The following is a 9884-nucleotide window of genomic DNA, read 5'->3' as shown; positions in this document are numbered from 1 at the left end:
CAGCTGTTACTTTTGGGGTTAAAACCCGCTGGTAGTGCTTTCACAATTCTCTGCACATTCACTATAAGTGTAATTTTACATTTGTGTATCAATGACTTGATTAATTTCTCTTTAACAGTGGACGGTCAGTTCCTTGAAGGAAGGGACTCTGCATGTCCAGGCTTGAGCTGCACTGTATCCTCAGCATTGGTGCAGCTAGTGCTCGGTACGTATTTTATAGTGTGTAAAGGACTAGGTCTGAGAGAAGGTGTTGGAAATATCCTGGAGAAAGAGCTGCCACAGTAGATAAGGTTGGGTTTGCTGGTGACTTTGGATACCACATGAAGATTCTACTCTAGTTTGAATACCCTTTACAGTTATGGTTTAAGATTGAATTTGGAATCTGACACAAGATTTGGACTCAACACTGAGGTATTAGTAATGACAAGTTTAACTGTGGGAGCCAAAAACAACCTTGAAACCAAGATAAGAACCTGATGATGACATAAGACGAGGGGGTTCCATGGAGCATTAATCTACCAGCTCAGTGACCTCACAAGACCCTCATTATCTCCATCTGTCTGTGTGGCCATCAGTGTTGCTATGGCTTTGTCTACTTGCCCCTCCCCTCCATGGCTCCAAGAGGGCTGCCTCGCTTCCAGAATTTACATCCAGAAGGGACACCGTTTGACAGAGTAAAGGAGAGCTCTTCTCTTGTCTCACTTTGGAAAGAAGACAGTGGTTCACAGAAGTAGCCCAGTGATCTTCCCCTCATTCCTCATTGGTCAGAACTGCATCACATGTTCATTCCTAAACCAATCCCTGCACAGCAGAATATGGTTGCATGCTTGATGCAGGAAACCTTAGCTGTAGTCACATGAGGATTCAAGGTTATCCAACCAAATCAAGGTTCTGACAGAATTTTAGAAGGAGTGAATGCTTGGATAGGCAACAATAATGTATATTATGCATCAAATTATGGGACAGAGGTAGAATTGGGTTAGAGGTCAGGATTAAGAAAAGATTTGGGCTCAGAGCTGAGGAATGAATCACACTTATTCTGACTTAGAAGTGGGGGTCAATTCCATTAGTAGAAATGTGCTATCTAAAATAATGAGGCAACGGTTTCTGCTCACAGTAAAGTCGAAGTCCTACCTTGCTCCTCAGTCCCTGTGCCACATGAGTCCTGTGATGTGTCTGACACCAGTGCCCGCCCTTCTCCCTTTAGCTCACCCACCTCAAGTTAAAAAGTCTTTTCTGTTATGTAAAGTACAGCATACAGAATGTAATCAAGAATATCCTGACAACTATGTATGGTGCAAGGTGCGGACTGAAAATATCAGAGAAAAAACTTTGTAAAGTGTGTGATTTTCTAAGTACTATGCTGTATGCCTGAAACTAATACAAAATAGTATAGAATGTAAACTGTAATTGATAAATAATAAAAATAATTACACCAAAAAAAAAGCCTTCCCTGCTAAAACATTCTAGGTCATACCTTCCTTTCCTGCCTCCCTTTTTACTGTGCCAGGTAGATACTGATCAAGACAGGTAATAATAAGAGTTGGAGAAGTTGTGGAGAAAAAGGATCCCTCACTCCTGCTGGTGGGAATGTCAACTCATACAGCCACTATGGAAAACAGTATGGAGATTCCTCAAAATATTAAGAATACAATTACTATATGACCCATCAACCCCTCTTCTGGATAGCTACTGAAGGAAATGTTTACCTCATGTTCTTTTCTTCAACCATTCCCTTTCCCTCTGTGGTACATTTACACAATGGAATATTACACAGCCATAAAAAGAAGGAAATCTTACCCTTCGCAGCAGCATGGATGGACCTGGAGAGCATTGTGCTAAATGAAAGAAGCCAGTCAGAGAAAGACAATTCCCAGATGATTTCACTCATATGTAGAATTTTTGCTGTTCTGTCGAAGCTGTGTCCTCTAAGCCAGAACAGTTTCTGGCAGAGAGGAAAAGCTCTGTAAGCAAAGAAATCCCTCTCACCATTACTCTGATGAAAGCCCTCCAGGTGTACTTCAGTGTGAAATGGGTCACATGATCAGAATAATATTAGAGTATGAAATATTATGCCACAGTGTAAAAAGGGAGAAATCATCTAAATGTACTAAGAGGGGGGAAAAATGTTCAAGATATTTTATAGGCTGAATAAAAGTTTATATTAGATAATACCTCCTACAGATATTTTTTGTTACAAAAACAGTACATAGTCTGTATAGAAATACATGTAGGAGACAGACTAAGTGGTCACAGTAAGCATTTAGTGGGTGAAGTTTGGAAAGTCTCCCCTTTCTCATTTGTACCCGTATATTAGATTAGGGGTTGGATTCAGGTCCAATGGTACATTTAAGATTCAGCCTGGACAAGTCCCTACAGGGTGCTCAGAGTTAGGATGTAGGGTCTCCGCCACCCCACCCCACCCCCAGACGGGCTGAAGGCAAGGAAATTGGCCACAGTGGACGACACAGAACTCAGACGATTCCTGAGCTGTGTGGGTCCTTGACTCCTGTCCTGCCCCTCAGCGCCAGCACCTGTCCCTCCCTTGGTAGCTGCCACCAGGACCAGAATGTGCGGGGGCGAGCCGGCTGAGGACCGACCGCCCCCGCCCGGCATCGGGAGTGAGGGCGGAGACAGAATGCAGGCCTATTGCTTTAGCTGCCTCAGGGGTTCCAGACAACCGCAAATTCAGGAAGGGGGTGTCCCAGAGCTGGCTCCGCCCGCACCCTAAAACACCGGGCGCCGGAGCGGGGGCGGGTGAGCTATAAGAGGGACGCCCTGCACAGGGCTAGGCAGGCTTGGCTCCCTACCTGGTCTGGAGCCCAGCTCAGATCCACAGCAGGTGAGAGGCGCCTTTGGGGGGCAGGAGGCAAAGCTAGTGGACAGCTGACAACTAGCGCCTCCTTCTGAGGGGATAAATATGGGGGGGGGGGCTGGAGGCTTCGTTCTGAGAGATGAGAAGCAGGAGGTGGAATTTTGGGTGTCTCTGAGAGGGAGGGAGTCTGTGGGCCTAGAACCTGAGCTGCAGGGAACATATGTCAGGGAAGCAAGGTTTTTAGGTCTAAGCAGGAAGGAGGTTGAGGGACAGGGCTTCTGGGTTTGAGAAAAGAGCTGCCTGCAAACCATGCACGGTTCCTGAGTCTAAGGAAGGGCAGTGGGCTAGGGACCAGGACTCCTGCTTCCTGAACTCTTGGTCTTTCCGGCCCCAGCAGAAAAGACCCTTCCTCCACGGGACAGAACAACAGACAGTCAGAGAGGACGGACACATGGCAAGTCCCAGTCTCTCACCCCTGCTGGTTGTACTGCTGTCCTTAGCTCTGGGATCTGCTAGACAAGGAGGTGAGGACCAGACTGGGGGGCCTGACCTTGCCCCTGGGCCTCACAGCGTCCCTGCCTCCCCTCCCCAGGGCCCCGCGCTCCAAGGAGTCCCTGAGTCAGGACCCTCCCCCTGCAGCAGCTTTCTCCCTTGGAGACAAGACTCTTCTGCTGTGTCCCCTTTCCTCCTGCTTCCTTCTGACCCGTGGGGTCCGTGTGTCCCCCAGGCTGCCCCCTGCCCTCACTGTGTCTCCCACCAGCGTCCGGCTGGGGCTGCCTGCAGACCAGACGCTCCCCTGGGCTTCTGGGCAGGCTCCCTCCGTCTCTCTCCGTCTCTGTCTGCAGCTCTCTGTGCGCTGGGCTCAGTTTCTGCCTCTGCCCTTCTCCGTGCCTCCCTGTCTGTCTGCCTCTGCAAATTTCTCAGCTGACTGACTCCTCAGCTTTGCCTGGATGCTTGCCACCCATGTTTTTCTCCATTTCTCCACTCAGGATCAGATACTGAGAATAGAATTATTGATGGAGTTCCATGTCCAAGAGGCTCCCATCCCTGGCAGGTGGCCCTGCTCAAAGGCAGTCAGCTCCACTGCGGGGGCGTGCTAGTCAACCAGCAGTGGGTGCTCACTGCCGCCCACTGCAAGATGAGGTACACATCGGGAGAGCCTCAGGGGCTCCAGCTCTCCCTCTGGGGCTCTGTCCCCCTCCCTCTGGGTCCCTGTCCCTTATCTCTGCATTCCTGTTCCCCTCTCTCAGTGACAGTATCTCTCTCTGAATGCCTCTCTTCTCCCAGTGAGTACAATGTGCACTTGGGCAGTGACCAGCTGAGCACTGGCAGAGCCCAGAGGATCAGGGCCACAAAGTCGTTCGTCCATCCCAGCTACTCCACAGAGACCCACGTTAACGACATCATGCTGGTGAAGCTAGGCCACCCTGCCAGGTTGTCATCTGCGGTGAACACCATCAACCTGCCCACCCACTGCGATCCGCCTGGCACCTCATGTACCGTTTCTGGCTGGGGCACCATCACCAGCCCTGATGGTGAGGCTGCCCAGTGACCTAGGAGCCCTGACCATTGGTCCCCTCCTCCCTCACACCCAGGAGACCGGGAAGCATGCCCCTTTTCATGGCCATAGGATTGAGCCCACGGCCACTTCTTAACTCAAGGTCCAGGGCCCACATCTTCTCCCCACCAGCACTCGGGCGGGGTCTTCGGTCCAGGCATTGAACTGACCTGCAACCCCCTCCCCAACAGTGACCTTTCCATCGGAGCTCATGTGTACAGATATCAAGCTCATCTCCTTCGATGACTGCAAACAAGTTTACAAGGACCTGCTGGCAAAATCCATGCTGTGTGCCGGCATCCCCAACTCGAAGACCAACGCCTGCAATGTGAGACCCCATTCCTCTGGCCCTGTCCCCCACACACACACTTCCTCCCAGCATGGAACCCTGCCTTCCCCTCTCCCCACAGTTTGCATGCCTGACCCTGGTGCTGACAGTCCAGCTTTCCTGACTCTCTCTGTCAGCCCCCTGCCTAGCTCAGAGTGGGAGCCCGGGGGGCTGGCGTGACCCTGAGTGTGGGCACAATGTTGAATGGGAGTTCCTGGTAGTAAGAAAATGGGACCAGGATGCAGAGAAAGAGAGTGAGGCACTGGTTTCAAGCACAAACTTTAAGGGGCACCCAAGATAATTCCTATTCTAGTGCAATCATTTTTTTTAAACCCATGCAAAAGTCCTTGATGAACAAAATATCAGAATTTTCAATGAAAAACAACCAGTTTTACTGAGTTTTCCATTTGCCTTGGTTTCCTCTATGGTTCAGCCCAGCATGGCACTGAACCGGTTGATCTAAAATTGGGATAACCTCTTGGTCATGAATTTTTTTTTTCATATTAAATTAGATCTTCAAGGTATTGCATTAATATATTATTTATTGCAGTCACTGACATTTCATGCCAGTAGCTTATGGCTCATTCACTTCAGCTGGGTCCTGGTTCTGAGAAAAGAAGGGGCCCCTCCTCCTCCCACCCCTCTTCCTCATCTGTAATCCCCCACCCTGTTCTGTCTCTGAGGATCATCTTCCCTCCCCTCTCTCTACACCTCATTTCATTTCCTTGTTTTCCTCTGTGTCCTTTCTCTGCTAGGATCTCTCTCTCTCTCTCTCTCTCTCTCTCTCTCTCTCTCTCTCTCTTCTGCTTCTCTATTTCTTCTTTATTTCTCCATCTCTGCCTCTTTCCCCAGTCCCATATTTTCGCTTCTCTTTCCCCTCCTCTTCCCTTTCTTCTCTTTACCTCTCTTTCTCTTCTATTCTTTGCCTTTTTTTACCCCCACTTCTCCTTCCTCAGATCTGAACTCTCAGCTTTCAGCAGTTTGGGGATGGTGTTTGTTAAGGAGAGGGATGATGGGAGAGATTTCTGTGTCCTAAAGAATAGGGGGGTTGCCTAACCAGGTGGTGGCGCAGTGGATAGAGCATCAGACTGGGATGCAAAAGACCCAGGTTCGAGACCCCGAGGTCACCAGCTTGATCGCGGGCTCATCTGGTTTGAGCAAAAGCTCACCAGCTTGGACCCAAGGTCGCTGGCTCGAGCAAGGGGTTACTCAGTCTGCTGACAGCCCACGATCAAGGTACATATGAGAAAGCAATCAATGAACAACTAAGGTGTCGCAACGAAAAACTAATGATTGATGATTCTCATCTCTCTCTCTGTTCCTGTCTGTCTGTCCCTATCTATCCCTCTCTCTGACTCTCTCTGTTTCTGTAAAAAAAAAAAAAAGAATGGGGGGGTCTCCTTTATTCCCCAATGAGGATCTGATTCATGAACATGCAAGCTGTGCAGGGAGAGATCCCCACACTCAGGACAGTCCCACGTGGTGTTTAATGCACTTGCACACGACGTTCAAGACAGCACTCGACGTTGTCTTGAAATTCATATATTTGCACCAGGTGGTCCATAGTTTCATTTTACACTTGACCCTGTGACTTAGGTCATTGGTCCTGCCCCTGGTTCCCAGGACTACCCTGTACAGCATCCCTGGGCAAGGGCACGCATGGATTCCCTGGAGTTGAGGTGCCTTTGTTTCATGGCTTAGCAAAGAATCGTTTTGATGGAAAATTAAGTGGGGCTCTGACTTCTTGAAAGCTCTGCCCCCTGCCTGTGATTGACCAGAGCCCAAGCCAATGTCTTCAGAAAACCTACATTATCTTGGAATGATGGTATTAATTCTTGCTCTCCCATTGGTGCACAGAAAAAAATAGTTTCTTCCCATTGCCCGGGGGAAGGCTGTGTTTTCATGAGAGTAAGGCTTCATAACTCCCAGGAATAGGAGACCTCCGTGCTGGTTACTCTGAAATCAAAACTAATCTGCTCTCTCCCCTCCAGGGTGACTCAGGGGGACCACTGGTATGCAAAGGCACCCTGCAAGGACTGGTGTCGTGGGGAACATTCCCTTGTGGCCAACCCAATGACCCAGGTGTTTATACCCAAGTCTGCAAGTACATGGACTGGATAAAGCAAACCATGAGAAGGCATAGCTAACCTCTCTGAACTCTCATCTCTCCATTGCTATGCCTCAAACAGGAAATTTACAGAAATAAGAACATCGATGACTTGTAGTTATATTTTATTTTACCTTTGCTCAAAGTCGTATTAAAACCTCAACAATATCATGTATGTAAACCAATGAAATTAAGCAAAATAAAAACTAAGGTCAAAATAAACAAAAAATAAAAAAATCTCAGTGCCGGTAAAGATGCAATGAGACCAACAACCTGAACCACACTGGAACTGTAAATTGGGGTAATATTTTTGGAAAACAGGCAAGGTGAATCAAGACCCTTATTCAAGACCTTAGACCTTGTAATTCTTATAAATCCGAAACGTGGAGCAAGGTTTGAACCAGTGGACTGTTTATGTAAACAATAAGTGGATTTGTGACAAGGATATTAATGGAGCTGTTCAAGACAATAATTATACAGAATTATTAGTATCATGGAAAAATGTTTATGCTATCTGTTAAGTGAAAAAAGTAATATACAAATGTATATGTATATGTATGTTATCCTCGCCATGTGAAATGGAATATTCACAGAATAAAGAGCATGAACCAAACTGCTTGTGGACATAGTCATGGGTGCCTTCTTCCTTCTGTTTCTTCTTCTGCACCCGTGCACTTTTATAACCTGAGCAATACAGGTGGGAACCTCTTCAGAGCTAAGGTTGGGGAGAAGAGATCCTAAGAGAGGGACACAGGAAAGGGAAATGCATCTGATTTTGAGTCTTGACTCTGTCTCCCTTCCCACCACTTGTCCAGTGGTGTGGTTCTCTTTATTTCTCAGGTCTCAATTTGCCCCATTCATTAAATGGGAGGGAGAGAATGAAAGAGAGAGAAAGAGAGAAGATAAAATGATAAATGCCTACTTCATCAGGGTTAAAAAAAATTTGAAAGCACTTCTCAGCATTTCACAGGTGACAAATGAGGAGAGAGGGAAAAGGTCTGTAGGAAGGTTAGGACTGGCAGGTAGACAAGATCTCACAAGGGCTTGCCACAAGTGAACATCTAGCATCCCAGGTAAGAGAGAAAGATGGGGCTGGAAACCCGCATAGATGGGCTCCTGTTCTCAAAGATTGCAAGGAAACGGACTCTGGAAGAGAGGAGGGAGGAGTCCCCTGTGACTCAGAGCCTGGTTACACCCCAGGGCCTGTAGTTATCAGAGGCTCCCTGAGCAATCGCACCTCATTCTGCTGACAGAGGAATCTTCTGCAGCCCAGGACTCACCCCTGTACCTGCCTTTCCAGTTTCTCTCCCAGAATTCCCTTCTGGCCAACATGCTCCAGATTCTTCCTTTCCTCCTCTCATCCCCTCTTCAGTCTCACGTGCCCCTCCCCACCTACACTCCACACACAGGAAACCAACACCCTCCTCCTACAAAACACAGGAGTCCAGGTCCCCGGCCCTTCCTCCCTCAGACCCAGGAGTCCAAGCCTTCAGCCCTGCCTGTCCTGCCTCTGATCAGTGACAAGTTGAAGGAATGTTTAGGAGTTTGGGCCACCCACCTCCATGAAGTCCCATCAGCTTCCCCTCTCTCCAGCATGGCACCCCAAATCAATATTCAATCCAACATTTTAAAAAGTAAAAAAACATGGCAGTTGCACTAAGTTTGGCAGGAGTCAACTGGCCCTTCTTCCTCTCCGCAGCTCTCTTGTATAAGTCTGGGATGTGGGTTGCCTTGCAATGACTTCAGTTAGTCCTTCTTGTTGATTTTTATTTAAATGCTTTATTTTTCATTGGGTAGACAAGATAGCACAGTAATTGAAAGCACTTATCTCAGAAACTGGGCTTTGTGGGTCCCAGTGCCAGTTCTGGCTCCAGTAAACTATTTCCCTTTAAACACATTACCTCCCTGTTCCTTCTTCTTTGAAATAAGAGAGCAGCACCAGCCTGCCTGAGTAGCTCAGTAGGTTAGAGCGTCATCCCTGTAGGCCAAGTTTACAGGTTCGATCCCCAGTCAGAGCATGTACAAGAATCAACCAATGAATGCATAAATAAGTAGAACAACAAATCAATGTTTCTCCCTCCCTTCCTCCCTCCCTCTCTCTCCCTCAAATCAATCAATCAATTTTTAAAAGAGAAGTTCTGTTTTGAACTTGGCCGGTTAACTCAGTTGGTTAAGAGTGTCATCCTGAAACAAGGTTGCAGGTTCCATCCCTGGCCAGAGCACACACAGGGAGCAACCAGTGAGTGCACCACTGAGTGGAACAACAATGAATGCTTCCATCCCCTCCCCTCTCTCCCTTCCTCTGAATATAAAAAAGAAATGAATCCCTGGCCAGAAAGCTCCTTCGGAGCATTGTCCCAGAGCATAGTGCTGGTTCGAGTCCCCAGTCAAGGCACATAGAAGAGCAGCTCGATGTTCCTGTCTCTCTCCACGCCTATCTCAAAAAAATAAATAATAAATAAATAAAGTAAAAAAAGAAGTTCAAAAGAGAGAAAAGTAGAGCCTATTTTTCAAGATCACAATGAAGGCTAAAAAATATTCAGAAAGCGCAAGTTCATTTTCTGACACAGAAGAAGCCTTTGGTGAGGGTTGGTTTTCCATTCTTTGTGACTTCCATCACTTTTTCCTGACTCTACGTTCATACAGTTGTTTTATAAAATGTTTTCTTTATTGAAGGCTTTGCAGTGCATGTCAACTGGGACAAAATCGTCCCATAATTAAACACGTGTGGTATGTGGGGATGACAAAGCTTGGAAGGTCAGTGGCCAGTGCCTGGGGTCGCGGACTTCATTCCCTCTTTTAGACTTTCCTCCACTCCTCACTGCCCACCACCTCCCTCCTTTCCCACACAGCTCTCAACTATTCCTCCTGCACCCACCCATCCCATTCTGCAGGGAGGTAGACCCGGTGGGGGCGCCTAGAGATGGGCCATGGCCACCACCAGGTTGGAAGCTGAGTTTCAACTCTTGAACTCGACCATTTCCTGGGTGTTTGAGGTTGAGCAATAAACTTCATCTCCTGAGTCTCGGTTTTCTTATCTGTAAAATAGGAGTGGGCATAACAAAGTCATTTAGTC

General features: G+C 47.7%; 1 protein-coding gene across 2 annotated transcripts; it reads left to right on the top strand.

Moving 5' to 3' along the window:
• Positions 1–2810: 2810 nt before the first annotated feature.
• LOC136399182 (kallikrein-7-like) lies at positions 2811–7391 on the top strand. 2 transcript variants are annotated; one of them, XM_066374124.1, is made up of 6 exons: positions 2811–2842; positions 3213–3339; positions 3805–3958; positions 4103–4350; positions 4565–4701; positions 6693–7391. In XM_066374124.1, exons 2-6 carry the CDS (start codon positions 3267–3269, stop codon positions 6846–6848), a joined length of 768 nt encoding a protein of 255 aa, XP_066230221.1. In that variant the 5' UTR covers positions 2811–2842; positions 3213–3266; the 3' UTR covers positions 6849–7391. The 2 variants fall into 2 exon arrangements, with proteins under 2 accessions (XP_066230221.1, XP_066230222.1); XM_066374125.1 differs by having other exon boundaries at positions 2817–2842; positions 3210–3339.
• Positions 7392–9884: the final 2493 nt, after the last annotated feature.

The sequence above is a fragment of the Saccopteryx leptura genome, chromosome 3, assembly GCF_036850995.1.
Source record: "Saccopteryx leptura isolate mSacLep1 chromosome 3, mSacLep1_pri_phased_curated, whole genome shotgun sequence".
Taxonomy (NCBI): domain Eukaryota; kingdom Metazoa; phylum Chordata; class Mammalia; order Chiroptera; family Emballonuridae; genus Saccopteryx; species Saccopteryx leptura.
This window is presented reverse-complemented; position numbering and strand designations above follow the sequence as displayed.